At 49.2% G+C, this 23,285-nt stretch overlaps 1 protein-coding gene across 1 annotated transcript in view; it reads left to right on the top strand.

Annotated features, from left to right (window-relative positions):
- The window catches only part of AGGF1 (angiogenic factor with G-patch and FHA domains 1), a 139,953-nt gene that overhangs the window by 91,046 nt on the left and 25,622 nt on the right, over positions 1 to 23,285 (top strand). The window contains exon 11 of the mRNA XM_082275665.1: positions 552 to 634. Within this exon, the coding sequence (XP_082131791.1) occupies positions 552 to 634 (83 nt within the window). The remainder of the gene's footprint in view (positions 1 to 551; positions 635 to 23,285) is intronic.

Here is a 23,285-nt window from a genome sequence, read left to right as displayed (position 1 = left end):
ACTCTGGATACCCAAAGCACTCAGAGATAACAGGTGCTTATCTACTGAAAAGAAGGCCAGCATAGTTCTAGCCTTGGAATCCTATTCTTTTTTGTTCAATTAGTAATTTTTTTTTTCTAGTTTCCTTTTTAAGGTCAAGTAAAACTTATACTAAATCAAATTTGCAGCTTTACTGTCACTTAACCTAGTTTTTTTGGGCCAAGCTGGCCCAGCTGCCCCACACTATCAACGAATACAAAGTGTCCTCTTATTGACCGAGATGGAGTTAATGACGTCATCGGCGTGCCTCGCCACCTTAATTAATAGAATACAAAGCTACCTATGAATGGCTGAGCAGTGCTCAGACTAATCTTATTTTGTTTCAGGCGTGAGAAGGGAAGGTCATTCGTCACACAAAAAACACAAGGCTGCATGCTGCAAGTAGCTCGGTCTACATACAGTTTTATACAATGCACCCAGTGGGAGCACAAGTTTCGTGTAGGAAATAGTTGAAGGGGTCAGCACTTCTGTGTTTAATATGGAAAATACTTTGCATTTTCTTTTATGTACAGTTGGCGCTGTCTTGAGTAAAAAAGATAAGGAAACACTAAGACGACATGGACTTAAAAAAATCAGAGAAAAGTACGGCTTACAGGTAAGAGGCGGTCATAGTATTTTGGCCTTTTGAAGTTTTATATATTTTTAATTTGTTTAGTGTACAATTGGTAAACTCCTGCCAGGATTTTATTGCTGTCTTTCCTACCTGGGGAGAGTCACGATCTCTGTTTTGTCCTGGTGACCATTGTTCCTGGACTGAAAGTGATAAGAAATCCAAAATTTTGTAGTTTCCACCATAACAGAAATAAAGGAGAAATCTTTCAATGGGGTTGACACCTGTTCCAGTGCCTGTATGAGGTGATTTCCCCTCACTTTGGAGAGATTTTCTCTCACACTCTGTTGGGTCTAGGTAACAGGAAGCGAAACCAAACTTCCAACGTGACACCATTCCTTTTTTTTGGTCTTTTTTTTCTGCTTTAGGTGCAGTTTATTTAAAGGTCTCAGCAATATTATTTGTATTTCTGCTTAGCAAAACATGTAGAAGAAAATAAAATTTCTCTTTCGTTCATTGACGTACACTGCTCCTGATACTCTTAACCATTGGGTCATACTGCCCCCTACAGGAGTAAGATACTAGGCAGAAAAACAAAAGTCTGGATACTCTTATGGGCAGTCCCAGGGGATATACTCCTCCCCTCTATTCTATAGGTACTCTGTGTTTTTTTTTTTCTCTGCCTAGTCAGGAGTAAGAACCTAGTTCCTTGGTGGGATCTCTGGTCCTGGCAAAAATTTTTCTTTTTAGATAGATTTTTTTTTCACCTGATTTTGCCTGTGAGATCTACAATCAACTGCCGGACTGAACGACGGGCTGGATAATCTAGATCCAGTGGTCACCCCAGTCTGGCCAATGAGCGCACGCAGACCTCAGCTCGCGCTAGGTCGGCCGCAACTTAGCCCCACCAGACAGGGGCTGGCCTATGAGTTCAATGCCTCGCGAGGTAGCATACGACCGGGTCTCGGCCCCAATCGCAGCGTTCCTCCTGGCTGACAGCCCCCTCGTTTCTATGGAGAGGGGTTCTGTCTGGATCGGTGCCCACCTGGTTCTTAGAATGGCGAGTAGCTGAGCCCCCCTCTACCCCTGGAGGGTTTTGGGGTGCACACGGGCCCCCTAATGCTGGGGCTGCATGGTGGGTGGTCTGGTATACCTCCCGGGGTGGGGGCAGGGCGCCATGCTCGCGATGGGGGTACTCTGCCAGCAAACAGGCATCGGCTGTGCGGAAGGGGGGTTGTACCTGGTGGGGGCTCCTGCCTCTGCCTGTCCTGAGGCCTAAGGATCCCTCCTGGGTCCCTGGGAGCCTTGCGGTGCTGTGCGGGGCCACCATTTTTTTGTAGCCTTTGTGCTGCAATGCACGTCGGACATGTTTGTGTAGTCCAGCAACCATTTTGTGGTGATTTTCCATGATTTCGGCAGTGGGAGCCCCTCCTCATCCCCTGGTGCTGACTCCTGGATCTTTTCCTTTCCTGATCGCCGTACGTACAGTGCAGATTTTTCTGGTGGCTGCGGTGCCTGGTTTCTGCGGGCTGGTGACTCTGGTGGACTCCTCTCCTTCTCTGCTGAGGATTGATTGGGGCTCTGTGACTGGCAACCGTGTGTGCTGCCAGAGCGGCGGGGGTTTCTCTTAATAGGGTTTTAAACTTGGACTTTAGACCCTGGTGACTCATGGAGTCTTTTAGATCGCATCTTTCCACCTGATCCCCTCTCGGAGGCCGCGGGGCCCACCAGGACTCAACCATCCATCGACGCAGTGACTGCGGTCCTGGAGTCCTTTGAGTCCCTGGTGGAGTTGGCTTTTGGACGACGGGCTGGCAAAAAAAGCACTCCCTGCCTTCCCCCTGCCTCATCTGTCCCTACAGATACTGAATCTGATTCGGCCTCCGCGGACGTGGGTCACCCTGCATGGGTCTGCAACCACGTGCCCTGAATCCTCAGATAGTGAGGAGGATTCTTCCACTTCGGCAACTGCACATGAAAAGGCGCTGGGGAACGCACTGATTGTATCTGTGCGTGAGACCTTAAAGATGGAGGACGGAGGTGCAGGTTCACTTTGGCACTCACAAGCCATCCAGAGCTTCAAGGTGTAACCTTTCCCTTCCTATTTTGACAAAATTGTCACTAGAGATTGGGGGACAACCAAAGAGTCACCTTGGGGTCCCTAAGCGCTTTGCTAGGCGATACCCCTATAAGGAATACCTTCTTAAGAAGTAGACTGTTCCACCAGTGGTGGACCATCCTGTTTCCAGATTAAACAAGGCAACCATGATTCAGATTGAAGAGTCCCCGGCCTTTAAGGATCCGGCTGACAGGAAGGTGGAGGCTGTGGCCTGCAATATGTACACCCTGGCTGGTTCGGCACTGAGGCCCATGTTCACCATTTCCCTGGTGTCGCAGACTCTGACCGAGTTGGCTAAGCTTTTACGCCGTGACCTGGAGGGAGAACCACTCCCCCCTGCCTTTGCTGAGCTGGTGGGCCAGTTGGTCCAGGGACTGCAGTTTATCTGTGATGCCTCTTTGGATATGGCTCCCTTCGTGGCCCTTCAGCATGTCTTTTGGCTCAAATGCTGGTCAGCGGACCAGACTTCTAAAAAGGCCTTGACTGATCTTCCCATTTTAAGGAGATCGCCTGTTTGGTGCTACCCTGGATGACATCATTAAAGGTCTCACAGGGGGGGGGGAAGAGTACCCTTCTTCCACAGGCTACTAAGGGCAAGGACCCTCCTAGTAGACGTGGGCCCTCCTTCTCTGCTCTAAGAAGTTTTTTTTTGTCCCTCAGGGTCGACTGACAAGGGATCGAAGCCCTTCAGGGCCTCTTCTGAAGGATCCAAGCGAACTTGGTCTAGCAAGTCAAGAGCAGGCTTCTCCAACACTGAGAACATGGCCCCTTAAGCTTGAAGGTGCACCCGTATCTGGGGTGAGATGGTCCGGGAACCATCTTCGCTGGTTTCCCGGACCCGTGGACTTCCCTGGTACAAGAAAAGTGGGTCCACAAAATCATACAGTCCAGCTACAAGATCGAGTTTCGTTCCTACCCTCCGGAGAGGTTCTTTCCTTCCAACGTGCAACTGTCCCCGGTTTGCTTACAGGCTCTCTTTGGGGCGGTGCAAGACCTTTTACTTCAAGGGGTGATTGTCCCAGTTCTGACTTCGGAACGTTTTGAGGGGTTTACTCAAACCTGTTTACAATCCCCAGAAAGAAAGGAAGGGGGTGCAAAACTGGACCTCAAGGTGCTGAACTGCTGGTACAAAAGTTCAGAATGGAGTCTGTTTGCATAGTGGTGGCTACCCTGATTCAGAGGGATTTTCTTGCCTCCATCGACATCCAGGACACTTACCTTCACATTCCAATATGTGTCGGTCACCAGCGCTTCCTCCGCTTTGCCGTGGGAGAGGAGCATTATCAGTTTTTGGCGTTACCCTTTGGTCTTGCTTCCGCTCTACGGGTCTTCACGAAAGTGTTGGCCCCGGTGCTAGCATTGTTACCTCAGCAGGGGATCGCGGTCCTGGGCTACTTGGACGACCTTCTTCTGCGAGCAAAGTCTCCTGCTGTGCTGGTGGAAAACCTGGAGATCTCCATACGGACCCTGAGGAAGTTTGGCTGGATTCTGAATCTTCAGAAGTCTGCATTAGTCTAGTTTCATGGAAGGAACCATCTTAATCTGACTTTGGACACTCTCTCCAGAAACTTCAGGCTGCAATTTGCCTGCTACTGTCCAGCAGATAGTCATTCCTCCGGACTTGCATGCGAGGTGGTCCCGTTTGCATGGTTCCATATGAGGTCCCTGCGAGGGAAATTCTGATCAAATGGGACAAGACTCTGCAGTCTCTCTGGACAACCAAATCCAGCTGAGCCGGTGTGCAGAAAGGTCCCTGATCTGGTGGCTTCGTTCTTCGGCACTCCGGAGCAGAGTATTTGGGTGACGAGGGAACGAGTCAAGGAGGCCAGTCCTGGGCTGGAGCATCCCAATAAATACTCCCTCTTGCGTGATGTTGGGGAAACCAGTCAAGGACCAGCATTTCTGGAGCAGAGCGACGCCCCCTAGCTGCCAGGGGCTGAACTCCTCCAGTGAGGGCGGGAACAAGGCTAAAGGTAAGGAAAGGCAGGTTCTGGTGGTAGGGGACTCCATTATTAGAAGGACAGAGAGGGCAATCTGTCAAAGACCGTAAGTGCCGAACTGTCTGTTTACCGGGCGCTCGGGTTTGACACATCACGGATCTGGTGGACAGCTTTTTGGGTGGGGCGGGGGAAGACCCAGATGTCATGGTACACATGGGTACCAATGACAAAGTCGGAGTGAGATGGAGAGTCCTAAAAAACTATTTCAGGGACTTAGGAGCTAAATTGAGGAGTAGGGCCTCTAAGGTAGTATTTTCAGAAATACTATCTGTACCTCGAGCCATGACGGAGAGGCAGCGGGAAATTAGGGAAGTAAACAAGTGGCTGAAGAGCTGGTGTAGTAATGAGGGTTTCTGGTTCCTGGAGAACTGGGCCGACTTCTCAGTCAGCTACCGGCTCTTTAGTAGGGACGGATTGCACCTTAATGGGGAGGGTGCCGCTGTACTGGAAGAGAAGATGGCCAACAAGTTAGAGGGGCTTTTAAACTAGATGATGGGGGAGGGTACAGATGTAGCATTAGCCAGTGGGGAGCATGGTTCAGCGGGCACAAATGGGGACATTAGCGATAGGGTGTTCAGAGTTCCTAAACCCAAGGTGGGTAGGGGGGAAAAAATCGCAAGAGCAGCCTAAAATCAGCAAACGAGGATATGGTACGCAACCGGACAAAATTACGAGGTTTGTATGCCAATGCTTTAAGCCTGGCCTACAAGATGGGAGAGCTGGAGCTGCTAATGTATGAGGAGAATTTAAATTTTGGGGGAATTTCAGAGACTTGGTTTGACAGCTCTCATGATTGGCTGGTGACCATTCAGGGGTATTCCCTATATCGCAGAGATGGAAAATGTAAAATAGGGGGGAGAGGTATGTCTGTATATTAATAACAGTGTGCAGGTAAGTGTAACGCTCCTGCGTTTTATGTATGATGTGGATTTTCAGCTGCAGAAATATACCACTTCAGTAGTCATGTAGAGAAACGCTGAGACACCAATCCCAACTCCCAATGACTCATCATGTGTGGATGATCTCAATTCAGCAAGTAAATACACACACTCAATAAGATGTTTCCTAGAGTGACTTATATATATAGTAACACAGTGATGATAGGCTGAAGAGACAGGTTGGGTAGAGATGGTAGATGACAGACACTTGAAAGGAAATGTTCTTGAAAGTAAGATAGTAGCAGATGGGATGCAGATAGGTTTAGCAATCATGTATGGTAGCAGATGACAGAGTAGCAGGTGGACATACAAGAGAGATCAACCCAGTGCAAGAACAGGTGGTAGTAGGCTCAAGAGCTAGCAATCTTAGATAATGCAGATGTAGTAATAGTCCTTAGTATGCAGAGCTAGATAGTGTAAGCTTTAGTATGAAGGTTATAGAGGTTTCCCCTGTGGGGTACTTATCACTAATAGCAATGTAGCAGAGGAGAGGTTCGGCAAGAGCGGATGATCCGGTAGCGGGATACAGGGATCAGCGCAGCGTGGTTCCGACAGCGAGGTATGCTTGCAAGCATGAGAGCTTCAAGACAGGTTAGCATCAAGGCACAAAGCAGTTTGAACGAACACATGTGAGTGAGAGCCGGCGATCTAAATAGCCATCCAGTCCGGCGCTCAGTGATGACAGCATCAGTCTTAAAGGTGTATGCGCACCTTACCAAAAGAGAATGGTGGGGCGCATACACTTATGAAAGAGTAATTGGGGTACCCAAAGGTACCAGAACATTACAGTACCCCCCCCTTAAGGCCGGCTCCTGAAGGCCTCTGGAGCTGGTTTGTCTGGGTACTTCGCATGAAAATTGCGGATTAATCTAGAGGCATGTATGTCAGAGGTGTTTAGCCAGGTGTCGTCTTGGGGCCCATAGTTCTTCCATCGAACCAAGTACTGAAGTCTTCCTCTGTGGATACGAGAATCCAGAATCTCATATTCTTCTCCACCTTCAACTTGTACAGGAGGAGGAGGTGGGATAGTAGGCCTTATTCCTTGGTCAGGAGCATGGGGCTTCAGTAGCGACACATGGAAAATGGGATGTATTTTGAGGTCTATTGGCAATGTAAGCTGTACTGCAGCTTTTCCAATAAGTTTCTTGATTGGGAAAGGTCCCAAGAACAGAGGTCCAAGCTTTTTGCTAGGGATTTTCAGCCTTAAATTTTTTGTTGAGAGCCAAACGAGGTCCCCGATAACGTACTGAGGAGAAGGTCTTCTGCGAAGATCATAGTACTTCTTTTGTTGACTATGAGCGTGTGCAATGGTAGTATTAAGCAAACCCAGAGAGTCCTTTATTTGGGTAAGATAGTCTGAGGCTACTGGGTTATTTGAAGGAAGGATGCGTGGTGGAAGAATAGAGGGATGAAACCCATAGTTCAAGTAGAACGGACTCTGCTTGGTCGTACAGTGGGTTGCGTTGTTGTAGGCAAATTCTGCCAGAGGGAGAAGATCCACCCAATCATCCTGTTGGTAAGAAGTGTAACAACGTAAATATTGCTCGATGCATTGGTTGACTCTTTCAGTCTGTCCGTTGGTCTGCGGATGGTAAGGAGAAGCGAGCTTCCGCTCGATCCGTAGTATGTGACATAGTTCTTGCCAGAACTTGGAAATAAATTGTGATCCACGGTCAGACAGAAGAGTTTTTGGGATACCATGTAACTTAAAGACATGTTTCATCAGGAGTTCTGCCGTTTGTTTGGACGAAGGTAGTCTGCGAATAGCAATGAAATGTGCCATTTTTGTCAGATGGTCCACTGACACTAAGATGGTATTAAATCCTTTGGAAGGAGGCAATTCCACTATAAAGTCCAAGGACACAACTTCCCATGGAGTTTGGGGTATTGGTAGACTGCATAGTAGACCGGATGGTCTCGTAGTGTCAATTTTGAACCTGGCACAGACATTGCATGAAGAGACGAATTTTTGTATAGATGTTTTCATGTCAGGCCACCAGAATTGCCGGGAAATCAAATTAAGAGTCTTTGTCATACCCATATGTCCTGCCATAGGCACATCATGCGATAATTCCAAGATCTTGGTGCGTATGGTAGGTGGTATGTAAAGTTTGTCGTTGTAGTAGAGGAAGCCTTCTGCATCAGTATTTAGTTGTGGTGGGGGTGAATCCAAACTTATACCATGCAAAACCTCTTCCTTCAAGGAACGGACAACTCCAATAATGCGTTTGTGAGGTATTATAGGAACGGAAGGGATTTCGAAGTAGTTTTCTTCAGTTAGTCGTGATAATGCATCCGCCTTTTTGTTCTTATCTGCAGGTGTGTAGGTCACTAGGAAGTTAAACCTTAGAAAGAATAGTGACCATCGTACCTGTCGGTGAGAGAGAGTTTTGTTAGTCTGAAGATATTGGAGATTTTTATGGTCCGTGTATATAAGTATTGGTAATTGGGTGCCTTCGAGTAGATGTCGCCAATTCTCCAGAGCCAATTTTATAGCAAGCAGTTCCTTTTCACCCACGGGATAATTTATCTCTGGACTGCTTAGGGATTTAGAAAAAAAGGCGACTGGATGAAGTGGTGAAGTGTGAGTTGGTCGTTGGGAGAGTATTGCTCCTACTGCCATGTTTGACGCATCTACTTCCAGAATGTATTGGAGGGATGGGTCTGGATGGCGTAATATGGGAGCAGAAGTAAACCTTGTCTTTTAACATGTGAAAAGCTTTATTTGCTTCATCTGACCATTTGAATGTTTTTTTAATGCTAGTGAGCTGTGTGAGGGGTCTCACAATGGCAGAGAAGTTTCTGATGAACTTCCTGTAGAAATTCGAAAATCCAAGGAACCGCTGTAGCGCCTTGCGTGTGGTTGGTGTAGGCCAATCCTGAATGCAGGATATCTTACTCATGTCCATCTCGATTCCTGTTTTGGATATGATGTAGCCTAGAAACAGTACCTCTTCTTTATGAAACAAGCATTTTTTCAGTTTCACATAAAGGTTGTGTGCAAGCAATCTCGATAATACTAGTCTTACATGTCTTATGTGTTCAGACAGGGATCGTGAATATATAAGTATATCGTCCAGATATACCACAACACAGACATCTAGTAAGTCTCTGAAAATATCGTTTATAAATCGTTGAAAAACTGCAGGGGCGTTGCATAGCCCGAATGGCATTACAAGATATTCGAACAATCCGTATCTGGTTCTGAATGCAGTCTTCCACTCGTGTCCATCACGGATTCGAATGAGATTGTATGCTCCTTTCAGGTCCAATTTTGAAAAATAGGTAGCTCCACGCACCTGCTCAATGAGCTCAGGGATAAGCGGTAGAGGATAGCGATCTTTTATTGTAATAGCATTCAATTGCCTATAGTCGATGATAGGCCTGAGACTTGAGTCCTTATTGCGGACAAAAAAGAGTCCTGCTGCTGTGGAAGAAGTGGAAGGTCTAATAAAACCTTTCTTCAAATTCTCATCCAAATAGTCTTTGAGATGGGAAAGTTCATCCTGTGAAAGAGGATAAACATGACCGAACGGCAATTTGCTATTTGGGAGTAGATCAATGCTACAATCATAGTCTCGATGGGGAGGTAGTGCTTGAGCATTTTTCTCAAGAAAAACCTCAGAGAGATCCTGATAACATAGTGGTGCAATCTCATCTGTCACCACAGACAGGATCTTCCCGAAAGACGGGAGGTTACACGTACCCTCGCAATAGCAAGAGAGGAAGGCCAGGGTCCGTTCCTTCCAATCTATGGTTGGTTGATGTGTGTGCAACCAGGGAAGTCCCAACACAATGGGAAAGTGGGGTGAAGGTATTAGATCGAAGGTAGTGGTCTCCATATGAGACCCGTTAGTAGTGACTAGGAGTGCCTGTGTCTGATCAGTGATCGGACCAGAGGATAAAGGAACACCGTTAATAAGACTCACTGAGACAGGTTTAAGTTTAGAAATAATAGGAACTTTATTTAAAGCAGCAAAACGTATGTCAATATAATTTCCACAAGATCCTGTGTCAATCATGGCCTTAGTAGTAATCCTGTTCTGGTCCCACTGTAATGTTAAGCAAACAGAAAGGTAAGGGTTAGTGATTAAAGTTGTCAATCCCCCTAGGAGGACATGTGAACACTCACCCTTCTTTTTGTAGACTAGGGGACAGACATTTATCTTGTGATCCGGGGATGCACAGTACAAGCAGAGATTACCAGATCGTCTTTTGGCTCTTTCCATAGTTGATAGAGGTGGGCGTATGGTTCCTACCTCCATAGGAACGGGGTCAACGGCCGAAATCCGAGAAGAACTGGATAATGACATTCCCATTTTCTCAGCCTTTCTTTCTCGTAGTCTTCTATCTATGGTGATACTGAGTTGTATCAATGCATCCAGGGTTTTTGGCAGATCCGCTCGGGCGAGCTCGTCTTTAACCACTTTACCACCGGAGGATTTTGCTGTCTTCCGTCCAGGCCACTTTTTGCGATTCGGCGCTGTGCGACTTCAACTGACAATTGCGCGGTCGTGCGACGCCGTACCCAAACGAAATTTACGTCCTTTTTTTCCCACAAACAGAGCTTTCTTTTGGTGGTATTTGATCACCTGTGCGATTTTTACTTTTTGCGCTATAAACAAAAAAATGAGCGTTTATTTTGAAAAAATAACAATATTTTTAACATTTTTTTATATGAAATTCCCCCCAAAAAAGATGTAAAAACCAATTTTCTCTTACGTCCTCCGACAGTCGCCGCCTCTTCATATTCGTCACATATGGGGTATTAGACTTTGCTCCGAAGGAGTAGCTAGGCAACAGAATATGTTAACAATAAAGCTTTAACATATCCCACCCTCAAGGGGTGGTCCCCTCAGTCAATACCCTCCTACTTCCTGCAACCATATCTCAGTTTTAATGTCTAGCTTGTCAGGAGTGGCTGGCTCTCTCTGTGCTGGGACTTTCTGTCCCAGACTCTTTCTTCTTTTTAATATTTTGTTTGAGTTTTTCTCTCTACCTTTATTTAGCTGTTATTTTGTCAGCGTTAGTTAGTTCTTCGGACGAAGAGGATCATGCGGACTGGGTCTCGGGCTGATCCCCCTGGTCGCAGGTCGTGGGTCAGTGGCTTCCCAGTCTGCCATCGAGCGTTCAGCCAGGTAACGCTCCTGGCACAGTGAACGACCCATCCCTGTTCGGTGCAGGGATGATTGGTGAGGTGGCTACCTCACTGGACGCTGTGCGGTTTCTTAACCCCCATTTTGTGCGTCTTGAATTGCGACTCTCCCTGCCTCATGTGCAGCGGCTTGTTCGCCTGTGCGGGTCCCCCACGCCATGTGAGGTAAGTGTATCTATGTGGGGACCTGTCTGTCTGGGGGGGTGTCAGTCTGGGACTGTGTAACCTGCCTCTATTCACACTGCTTGTCTCCCTATCTCTCGGCTGCATGCTGTGGGCTGCAAGGGGGGGGGGGGAGCTGTATGACACTGTGTGTGTCAGACTGGTCAGTGTGAGAAGCTGTGTGCTGTGGGGCATGTTTTTTTGGCATGTTTGGGCACTATACGGCGATCGCTGCGGCGATCTGACATGTATTCTGATATTGGAATGTAATGTGTGTTTTAATGCACTGTGGAGCGGCGGTTTCGGCGCCAAACGATGCCATTTTGCCTACACCCGCTCCGGCCGCATGGTTTACATGCATGGCGGCCATTTTCTTGTAGCCTCCATAGGCTTACATAGAAGCGCCCTGGCAGCATCACTTCCTCTTTCCTGGAACACCGATCGAGGCAGCAGCAGCGGCGAGGGTCTCCTCAGGTTTTATCCTTCTGTTCTTGCTATCCATTGCCTGTGTTCAGTTTGCATATTCCCTGTGGGGGTCTCATTGTGCTTGAGTGTGGTGCGGTGGGCTGCGCTTGCCGCGCTTGCTTAAAAGGGGCAGTTAACCCTTGGTTGTCTGGCATTACAGGGGCAATGGATTCTCAGGAGGGCAAATTTCCTACAGTATTGGTGGAAAGCCAGGGGACCGCTGTTTCCCCCCCAGGGGGGGATTTAGCCACTATTGTGGCTGGCCTTGCTGCTCAGGTGCAAATGCTGGTGGCTGCTCAATCTACTAAAAGGCCCAGAGTTGCTCTTTCCTCTGATTCTGAGGGTGAAGGTGATGGGGCTGTTCTGGCAGGGGCCTCCTTATCGGGGTCCCGCTCCTCTCTTGATCTAGTGGGGTCTGAGGTGGAGGCTGAAGTTGAGGGGGTTGATAATTCTCCCCCTGGCTCGCCTGAAGAGCTTGCAATCATGGATGAGTTGATTGCTTCCATTAAGCAAACGCTGCGTTTGCAGGACGAAGTGTGTCCCCCCGCTGCCTTGGCGGCTTATGGGACGCAGAGGAAACGCAGGACGCCGCAGGTTTTTCCCTGCAATGCTGCTTTCAGCGCGCTGTTAAGGATCAATGGCGCGATCTGCGCAAGCCTTTTGCGGTACCGAGTAAATTCAAGCTGCGTTATCCTTTTTCGCCTGCCACTGATGAAAGGTGGTGTGTGCCTCCACCAGTGGATCATGCAATTGCGGTTTTGAACAAAGCCACTGCGATTCCTGCAGAGGGTTCCCCTGTTTTCCGTGATGCCACGGATAGGAGATTGGAGTCTCTTGCCCGTCATACTTATTCTGTTATGGGTTCTATGCTTAAGGCTCTGTTTGCTTCTCTCATGGCGGCCCAGGCGATCGCAAGTTGGACGCAGATGCTTAGGCGCGTCCTAGTGGCCGACTCGGCCTCGCCGGCGACCCTGGATATGGTGGATCAGATCCACCAGGGTGTCATGTATCTGTGTGATGCGGACCTGGACCTGATTCCGTTGGCTGCACGTGTGCACAGCGTGGCGGTGTTGTCTCGCCGCCTGGTCTGGTTGAAATGTTGGTCGGTGGACCAATCTTCACGTAAGACCTTAGCCAATCTGCCTTATGATGGGTCTCGCCTTTTTGGGGAGTCCTTGGATGTGTTGATTAAGGGGATCACCGGGGGTAAGAGCACTCTCTTGCCCCATTTCCCCAAGGCTAAGGGGGCTTCTGGGAAGAAGCATGCTAATTTTCGGCCCCCTCAGGGGTCCTTTCGTGCCTTTCGGCCGCACTACAAGGGCAAACCGTTCAAAGGTCAAGGCTCTCAGAAGAAGCCCTGGTCTGGTAAACAGAAGTCCGGCCAATCCGGACCTGCAGCCCATAACAGTTCGGCCTGAAGGGGCGCCCTCACCCAGTTTTGGGGTGGGGGGACGCTTGCTCGGTTTTCTTCAGCCCTGGTTGGCCCGTGTGCGGGACAGATGGGTTCTGGAAATCGTTCGATCTGGTTACAAGATCGAGTTTCTCTCTTGGCCGGAGAGCAGATTTTTTCCCTCAAATCTTCAACTGTCTCCAGAGCGCTTGCGGGACCTGCACCTGGCGGTGCGGGACCCGAGGGCTCAGGGAGTGGTGGTTCCGGTGCCTCATCGGGACAGGTTTCGGGGGTTTTATTCCAATCTGTTCACCGTGCCCAGAAAGGAGGGCAAAGTTCGTCCGATTCTGGACTTGAAGGCTCTGAACCGCTCTGTGCGGGTTCGCAAGTTCCGCATGGAATCCCTGCGGTCGGTGGTGGCTGCCCTGGCTCCGGGGGAATTCATGGCCTCCATCGATTTGAAGGATGCGTACCTTCACATCCCCATATTCGAGGGTCATCAGAGGTACCTTCGATTTGCCATTGCGGAGGATCACTACCAGTTCGTGGCGTTGCCCTTTGGTCTCGCCTCGGCTCCGCGGGTCTTCACCAAGGTGCTTGCACCGGTTCTGGCATTATTGAGGGCCCAGGGCGTTTCTGTCCTGGGGTATCTGGACGACATTCTGGTTCGGTCTGCGACCAGCCAGGGTCTGGAGGAGGACCTGTCTGTCACGATGCAAACTCTACAGGAGTTTGGTTGGACGATAAATTTTCCAAAGTCGACACTGAGTCCGTCGGTTCGTCTCCCCTATCTGGGAATGATACTGGACTCGGTGCAGGCGAAGGTCTCCCTGCCGGAAGACAAACTCAGGACTCTCCGGGAGGAAGTCAGGTCCCTCAGGGACGTTCCGAACTCGTCTCTGCGGACGTGTATGAGATGTCTGGGATAGATGGTCTCGGCCTTCGAGGCGATTCCTTTCGCACAGTTTCACACGCGGGGTCTCCAAGCGGAGATCCTGTCCAGGTGGGACGGGCGACCTCAATCTCTGGATCTTCAGATCTCGTTGAGTCTTCGCACCAGGGAAAACCTTCTGTGGTGGCTCCAGTCCCCGTTGGTGTCCGGGGGCAAGTCGTTTCGTCCGATCTCGTGGACGGTAATCACCATGGATGCCAGCCTGTCGGGCTGGGGTGGAGTTCTGGGCGTTCTGTCCACTCAGGGGACTTGGTCGGAGGGGGAGTCTTCCCTTCCGATCAACATTCTGGAATTGCGTGCGATAAGTCTCTGTCTTCATCGCTGGACGGACTGGCTGCAGGGTTGCCCGGTTCGGGTGCAGACGGACAATGCCACGGCGGTGGCCTACATCAACCACCAAGGGGGCACCAAGAGTGCCCGAGCGGCTCGAGAAGTGGCCGACATTCTGTCTTGGGCCGAGACTCATGTCCCGGCGTTAACGGCGGTTCACATTCCGGGAGTGGAGAACTGGCAGGCGGACTATCTGAGTCGCCAGACCCTGGATCAGGGGGAATGGTCTCTCCATCCGGCTGTCTTCCAGACGTTGTGCGCGAAGTGGGGTCTTCCAGATGTGGACCTGTTCGCGTCTCGCCTCAACAACAAGGTGAAGAGGTTCATGGCAAGGACGCGCGACCCTCGGGCAGACGCGTCGGACGCGTTAGTGGCCCCGTGGCATCAGTACAGGCTGATGTACGCGTTTCCACCGATTCAGTTGCTGTCCAGGTTCCTTCGCAGGTTACACTCGGAACGCAGCACGGTGATTCTTGTGGCACCGGACTGGCCTCGCCGGTCCTGGTACGCAGACCTCGTGAATCTGGCGGTCGACGCCCCGTGGCGTCTGCCTCTTCGAGACGATCTACTGTCTCAAGGACCGATATACCATCCTGCTTTACAGTCGCTGGCTTTGACGGCCTGGCTGTTGAGACCGAGGTCCTGAAGGAGAGGGGTCTCTCTCCGGAGGTCGTCCATACCTTAATCAATGCGAGGAAATCTTCCTCGGGGAAGGTTTATTACCGTACTTGGAAGGCCTATTTTGCCTGGTGTGAGTCCAGGGGGTTTTCACCCCGCACGTACTCGGTGTCCCGTGTGCTGTGTTTCCTTCAAACGGGTGTTGATCAGCGTTTGGCGCTGGCTACGATAAAGGGTCAGGTGTCTGCTCTGGCCGTTCTGTTTCAACGTCCCGTGGCTTCCAACCCATTGGTTGGCATCTTTATTCAGGGTGTGCGGCATCTGGTTCCCCCGAGGCGGGATCCTCTGCCCCCTTGGGACTTGAATCTCGTTCTATCTGTGTTACAACGTGCTCCTTTTGAACAGATCAGGGAGATCTCGTTGTCTATGTTGTCCAAAAAGGTCGCCTTTTTGGTGGCGATCACTTCGGCTCGCAGAGTGTCGGAGCTGGCGGCTTTGTCCTGCAAGTCTCCGTACCTGGTTATTCATTTGGATAAGGTGGTCTTGCGACCTAATCCTTCTTTTCTTCCGAAACGAGTTTCGGACTTCCATCTTAATGAGGATATTGTCTTGCCTTTGTTGTGCACGAAGCCTAAACATCCGAAGGAGGTGAGATTGCACTCTCTGGATGTTGTTCGGGCGATAAGGGTTTACCTTAAGTCGACTGAGTCTTTTCGAAAGACGGACTCCTTGTTTGTTCTTCCAGAGGGTCCTCGGAAGGGCATGGCGGCTTCGGCCTCTACCATCGCCAAATGGATCAGGCAGACCATTGAACAGGCCTATGCCTTGCAGGGGAAGGTTCCCCCTGTGCCTGTGAAGGCGCACTCGACTAGATCTCTGAGTACGTCTTGGGCCTGTCGTCATGGGGCTTCTGTAGCCCAGGTGTGTAAGGCGGCGACTTGGTCGACCGTGCACACTTTCACAAAATTCTACAAAGTAGATGTTCAGGCATCGGCGGATGCTTCCTTTGGCCGCAAGGTTCTTAGTGCGGCTGTTCCCTAGGGTCCCTTGTTGGGGACTCCTGGCTGTTGGGATAAGTTTTGTATCCCCTGGTTTTTTGTCTTTTCCTGGGTTGTTGCTCCTGTTGAGCACTTGTTTTTTTGCTGTTGCCCAGCTGGTTCCTTCCTTTGGTAAGGTTCCTTCTTTGATGCGGAGACTGCGTTGCCTTTCGGCGCGAATGCGTTTCCCACCCCTCATGTTTGCACTGCTTTGGGACGTCCCCATATGTGACGAATATGAAGAGGCGGCGACTGTCGGAGGACGTAAGAGAAAACGGAATTTTTGTAAAATCTTACCTGTAAAATTCCTTTCTCTGAGTCCTCCGACAGTCGCCGCCCCCGCCCCTCTTTTGGGGTTTGATTGTGTACTCTACTGCTATTCCACTAAAACTGAGATATGGTTGCAGGAAGTAGGAGGGTATTGACTGAGGGGACCACCCCTTGAGGGTGGGATATGTTAAAGCTTTATTGTTAACATATTCTGTTGCCTAGCTACTCCTTCGGAGCAAAGTCTAATACCCCATATGTGACGAATATGAAGAGGCGGCGACTGTCGGAGGACTCAGAGAAAGGAATTTTACAGGTAAGATTTTACAAAAATTCAGTTTTTTAAAAAATTTTTGGCCAATTTGTTTTAAGCTAACTATGTTTGGTAAAAAAAATCACAATAAGCGTATTTTGATTGGTTTGCGCAAAAGTTATTGCGTTTACTAACAAAGGGAAAGATTTCTGTCATTTTTGGTGTTTTTTTTTAACGCGTAATGGCGGCGATCTGCGATTTTTTTTGTGGGACTGCGACATTGCGGCGGACAGATCGGACCCTTGACTGACATTTTTGACACTTTTGGGGTTACCAGTGACATTACTGCAGTAATCAGTGCTATATATATGCACTGTTACTGTAAAAATGACACTGGCAGGGAAGGGGTTAATTTTATTGGAGAGGGAGGGGTTAATGTATGCCTGGTGCTTACTGACGTGTGGGGGGGGAGGTGACTGTGTGAGTCAGGGACAGATCGGATGTCCAGCTATGCTGAACAGTCCGATCTGTCACTCCCTGTCACTATGGAGATCCGCCCGCTGTGTTTACACACAGCGGGCGGATCTCCACACTAGATCCCCGGCGATCGGGGCAGAGCAGCGGCGATCGCCGCTGCTCCTCCCCTGGCCCGACTCCCGCTGTGAATGAAAACAGCGGGAGCGAGCCTCCGGCGGCGCGCAAGCGCCGCCCAGAAGGGGGAGTGTCTGACGACGTAGTACTACGTCGTCAGACGATAACGAGCCACTTTGCCGCAGTACTATTACCGTGCTCGGTCGGCAAGTGGTTAACGGCCTCTGATAGGCCAAGCCTAAATTGGGTTTTCAGAGATGCATAATTCCATTCTGAATCAAGGGTCCATCTCTTGAATTCTGCGACAAAGTCTTCTACAGGTCTCCCACCTTGTTTCAAGGATCTTAATTGAAGATCGGCAGTGCTCTGCCTATTGGGATCATCATATAGGCTAGTGAGTTCTGCTAGGAACAAGGCATAGGAGTTGAGAAGCTAGTCGCTTTTCTCAAAAGGAGAGTCTGCCCAGGCCCGAGGATCGCCTGTTAGGTAAGAAATAATAGTACAAACCTTAATGTGATCAGTAAGGTAGGTACGGGGTTTTAGCAAGAAAAGTAACTCACATGCATTTTTAAATTCGCGAAATTTTTTGCGATCGCCTGTAAATACCAAAGGAGGATTTATTTTGGGTTCAGGGGACTGAGCAGTGGTAAGTTGTGTCAGTCTAATTACCTGCTGCGACAGAGCCTGATTGTCTTCTTTTAATTCAGCAAGTGCGTGTATTAACGCAGTTACTTGCTGTTTTAATTGTGTCATCTGAGTGGTTATTTCTGCTGAATCCATTTGTGTTTCGTTCAATCTGTAACGCTCCTGCGTTTTATGTATGATGTGGATTTTCAGCTGCAGAAATATACCACTTCAGTAGTCATGTAGAGAAACGCTGAGACACCAATCGCAACTCCCAATGACTCATCATGTGTGGATGATCTCAATTCAGCAAGTAAATACACACACTCAATAAGATGTTTCCTAGAGTGACTTATGTATATAGTAACACAGTGATGATAGGCTGAAGAGACAGGTTGGGTAGAGATGGTAGATGACAGACACTTGAAAGGAAATGTTCTTGAAAGTAAGATAGTAGCAGATGGGATGCAGATAGGTTTAGCAATCATGTATGGTAGCAGATGACAGAGTAGCAGGTGGACATACAAGAGAGATCAACCCAGTGCAAGAACAGGTGGTAGTAGGCTCAAGAGCTAGCAATCTTAGATAATGCAGATGTAGTAATAGTCCTTAGTATGCAGAGCTAGATAGTGTAAGCTTTAGTATGAAGGTTATAGAGGTTTCCCCTGTGGGGTACTTATCACTAATAGCAATGTAGCAGAGGAGAGGTTCGGCAAGAGCGGATGATCCGGTAGCGGGATACAGGGATCAGCGCAGCGTGGTTCCGACAGCGAGGTATGCTTGCAAGCATGAGAGCTTCAAGACAGGTTAGCATCAAGGCACAAAGCAGTTTGAACGAACACATGTGAGTGAGAGCCAGCGATCTAAATAGCCATCCAGTCCGGCGCTCAGTGATGACAGCATCAGTCTTAAAGGTGTATGCGCACCTTACCAAAAGAGAATGGTGGGGCGCATACACTTATGAAAGAGTAATTGGGGTACCCAAAGGTACCAGAACATTACAGTAAGTAGGAGGAACTACATCACAAATGGAGCCAAGGAGGAGGTGGAATCCCTATGGGTAGACCTTCAAAGGAAGGCACTATGGGGAAAGTAATATTGGCCGTATGCTATAGGCCCCAAAACCAAAGGGAGGAGGGGGAGGCAGACCTCCTATCACAGCTTGGAATGGCAACAAGGATGGGAAATGTAATTATAATGGGGGACTTTAATTATCCAGTGTAATGTTTGGGGAATCAGCTGGATCGCAGGACACAGGCGTTGCAACCAAAGAAATGTTTATCAACTTAAACAGGCTTCATAGCAGCAACAAAACACAACAAGGAAAAAACAGTCTCACCGACTTGAAGAGTTCAGAGCTGCTTTTGCAGTCAAACAGTCCCAACTTTTGAAGAGGGTAGCTTCCCCTGGCAACAGGTTCCCAGTCAGCACACTGACATGCACATGCACCTTCTCGGCTGTACAAAAGTCCACCATTCACCATCCACAGTCTCCTCTATGCTCCACCACACCCAATCTACAACTTCCTGTCCTTCTTAAACCCACTTCCTCTGATCAATGAGTTAACCCCTTTTGCTCCCTTAAAGGGACCAGAGCCCAAACAGAGGGGAAATATAGCGTCCTTCAAGGACCCACCCTCTACGACCTGTACATATCTCCCCCCCCCCCCCCCCCTCTGCCCCAACGCCAAGGAGGTGGAGGCAACAGTGGAGCTAAGACAATGGGCTCGAGAGAGGGCATCTGCATTTTGATGCTGTCTCCCGGGCCTGTGCTCCACTACAAATTTAAATTCCTGGAGTGCCAGGAACCAACGGGTAATCCTGGCATTAGTCCCTTTACTTTGTCTCATCCACGTTAAAGGAGCATGGTCCGAAATCAGCCTAAATTTCCTCCCCGAGAGATAATACCTGAGGGATTCTAAGGCCCACTTAATGGCTAAACACTCTCGCTCAACTATCGCATAGTTTTTCTCCGCTGGTGTCAGCTTCCTACTGAGGAAGACTACCGGGTGCTCCTCACCATGAACAGCCTGTGACAGGACTGCTCCTAACCCCGTATCTGAAGCGTCAGTCTGGACAATGAATTCTCTTGAAAAGTTTGGCGCTATCAGGACAGGGTGTTGGCACAGTGCTGACTTAAGCTCCAAAAAAGCCCTTTCAGCGTCTGCATTACACTCAACCATGACCGACTTCCGACCCTTAGTCAGATCGGTCAGTGGAGCCGCCAATGTGGCAAAGTTGGGTACAAACCTCCTGTAGTATCCCACTATTCCCAGGAATGCACGTACCTTCTTCTTTGTTAGGGGGCGGGGCCAGTCCTGTATCGCCTCTACCTTGTTGACCTGAGGTTTTACCAGCCCTCTACCTATGATATACCCCAGGTATTTCACCTCCTCCATTCCCAACGCACATTTTTCTGGATTCACTGTGAACCCCTCCTTCAAAAGGGAGTCCAGCACTGCCTGGACTTTAGGCAAGTGTGATTCCCAGTCTCTGCTAAAAATGACTATGTCATCCAAATATACGGAGGCATACTCTCGGTGAGGTCGTAAAATCCTATCCATTGCTCGCTGGAAGGTGGCTGGATCAGTTTGTAGTCCAAAAGGCATTCTTTTGTACTGAAAACTCCCCTCTGGGGTAGAAAAAGCAGTTTTCTCTCTGGCAACCTTAGTCAGGGGGATTTGCCAATACCCCTTAGTAAGGTCTAAGGTGGTGATATACCTGGCTGGGCCTAGTCTCTCAATAAGCTTATCCACCCGGGGCATAGGGTAGGCATCAAACTTTGAAACATCATTAAGTTTACGGAAATCATTGCAGAACCGCAGAGTCCCATTGGGCTTTGGTACCAACGCGATTGGGCTTGACCACTCACTCTGCGATTCTTCAATAACATCCAGGTCTAACATCTTCTTTACTTCCTCTGAAACGGCCTTTCTCTGAGCTTCCGGGATACGGTACGGCCGGACACAAACTTTGACCCCTGGTTCTGTGATAACATTATGCTCGATAACCGTAGTAAGACCTGGCAAGTCTGAAATTTTTTCTTTATTTCTCTGCAAGAACGCCTTTGCTTGCTGACTTTGGACTTTAGACAGTGTATTTGCTACTTGGACACTCTCCACACCAACCTGAGGTTCAAGTCTTACACCAGCCAGGGAGGTCACCGGTTCCCTGTCCATCCAGGGCTTTAACAAGTTTACGTGATATATTTGATACGGCTTCCTCTTGCCTGGTTGGTGGACTCTATAATTTACCTCCCCTATTTTTTTCCACAATTTCAAAGGGACCTTGCCATCTGGCCAAGAACTTACTTTCCACAGTGGGAATCAGTAATAGTAATGAGCATGGATTCATGAAAACTCATTCTTGCCAGACCAGTCTATTAACCTTCTATGATGAAGTGAGTTGCCATGTAGATAAAGGAAGACCTGTGGATGTGGTGTATCTGGACTTTGCAAAGGCATTTGACACCGTTCCCCACAAACGCCTACTGTACAAACTAAGGTACATAGGTATGGACCATAGGGGGAGTACCTGGATAGAGAACTGGTTCCAGGGGCGAGTCCAGAGGGTGGTGATAAATGGGGAGTACCCTGATTGGGTGGATGTGGAAAGTGGGGTCCCCCAAGAATATGTCTTGGGACCAAGCCTGTTTAATTTATTCATAAATGACCTAGAGACTGGGATATCCAGCACAATCTCGGTGTTTGTGTACGATGTGAAGCTAAGCAGGCCAATATCTTCTATACATGATGTGGTAACCTTACAAGCAGACCTGAACAAAATAATGGAGGTGGGCAACTACATGGCAGATGAGGTTTAATGTTGAAAAATGTAACGTAATGCACTTGGGTGTCAGAAATACGAACGCAAGTTACTCGCTGGGGGGGGGGGGGGGGAACCTCTGGGTGAATCTAAGATGGAAAAGGACCTGGGGGTCCTAGTGGACAACAGGCTTGGCAGTGGCATGCATTGCCAAGCCACTGCACGCAAAGCCAACCAAATACTGGCAGCTATATTCACTCCAGAAATAAAGAGAAATATTCTCCCACTTTACAAGACTCTGGTCCGGCCACATCTTGAATATGCCATCCAGTTATGGGCACCGGTCCTCAGAAAGGATGTGCTGGAACTGGAGGAGATAAGTTAAGATAATTAGAGGAATGGAGGACATCAGCTATGAGGAAAGACTGCAAGCATTGAACTTTTTCTCTCTGGAGAAGAGACCTTTGAGAGGGGATATGATATCAATGTACAAATACTGTACTGGTGACCATAGCATAAGGAACAAGCTTTTCAGAGAAAGGGAATACAATAAGACACAGGGCCACTCACTAAAACGAGAAAAAAAGCGGTTTAGCCTTAAACTACGTAAGGGGTTCTTTACTGTCAGAGCGGTAAGGATGTGGAATTCTCTTCCACAAGCAGTCGTATCAGCAGGAAGCATCGTTAGTTTAAAAAAAACTATTAGATGGGCACCTTAAAGACGACAACATAAAGGGGTATACAATGTACGGTTAACAGCATACACACACACACATTATGGGTTGAACTGGATGGACTGATGTCTTTTTTTTCCACCCTCGCTAACTATATAACTATGAGAACTTCCTCTGCTCACTCTGTCGCAGAAGGTGGTTTTCTTAGTAGCTATTACTTCCGCACATTTGGTGTCTGAGTTGGCTGCGTTGTCCTGTCGGTTGCCTTACCTAGTGATTCATAGGGACAAAGTGGTGTTGCGACCCTGTCAGGCTTTCCTTCGAATGAGGATATTGTGTTACCGTCTGCATGTCCTAAGCCAAAATCTGGCGGTGACTGATCCGATTCAAAAATCTGATTCTTTGTTTGTTCTTACAGATAGACTTCATAAGGGGCAGGCCGCGTCTGCTGCGGCCATTTCCAAGTGGATCAGGCAGATGGTGGTGCAGGCCTATTCCATTAAGGGTCAGGTTCCTCCTTTTCCTGTTAAAGCGGATTTTACGAGGGTGCTCAGTAAGGCTGAACGATAGTCGATGTGATATCGACTATCGTTCTGCAGGCACGGGCGATATTCATATCGCCGAAGCCACGATATTCAGGCATTAGGCAGAGGACTTACAGTGACTGCGTCCGTCCCACACTTCCCTCCCAGCTCTGCCTCTAGTATCCAGCCGACCATTACTCCGCCCATTGTCTCTCCTGGCTGCATCGGGGGCGGGATCAGGCTGTAATGTTTTTCAATGGAGAGACAATGGGCGGAGAAGGGCGGAGTAATGGTCGGCTGTTGACTAAGAGGGAGGGCTGGAGTACGGGGCGGATTGCATGGCGGCAGAACAGTGTTTGCAGCAGGAGAGGGGGGAGACGTCCGGAGCATGGCGGCGGAACAGTGTTTGCAGCAGGAGAGGGGGGAGACGTCCGGAGCATGGCGGCGGAACAGTGTTTGCAGCAGGAGAGGGGGGAGAGGTCCGGAGCATGGCGGCGGAACAGTGTTTGCAGCAGGAGAGGGGGGGGGACGTCCGGAGCATGGCGGCGGAACAGTGTTTGCAGCAGGAGAGGGGGGAGACATCCGGAGCATGGCGGCGGAACAGTGTTTGCAGCAGGAGAGGGGGGAGACGTCCGGAGCATGGCGGAGGAGCACTGCGGGACAAAGGCTGCTACCGACAGCCCGCTTCCTCTACACTCTGGCTCCGACAGAAGGCTCGGGCAGGAGAAGTTCTAGGAGTGTGGTGGATCCCCTGGCAGAAAGCTGAGCTCTGCTAACTGATCCCTCCTCCGGAGACTGTCTGGAGAAATATCGCGATATATATAGTTAAAAAC

This window comes from Pelophylax lessonae, assembly GCF_965119305.1.
Source record: "Pelophylax lessonae genome assembly, chromosome: 1".
In the NCBI taxonomy this organism is placed as follows: Eukaryota; Metazoa; Chordata; class Amphibia; order Anura; family Ranidae; genus Pelophylax; species Pelophylax lessonae.
Note: the sequence above shows the minus strand (reverse complement) of the source record. Positions and strands in the feature narration are given on the sequence as shown.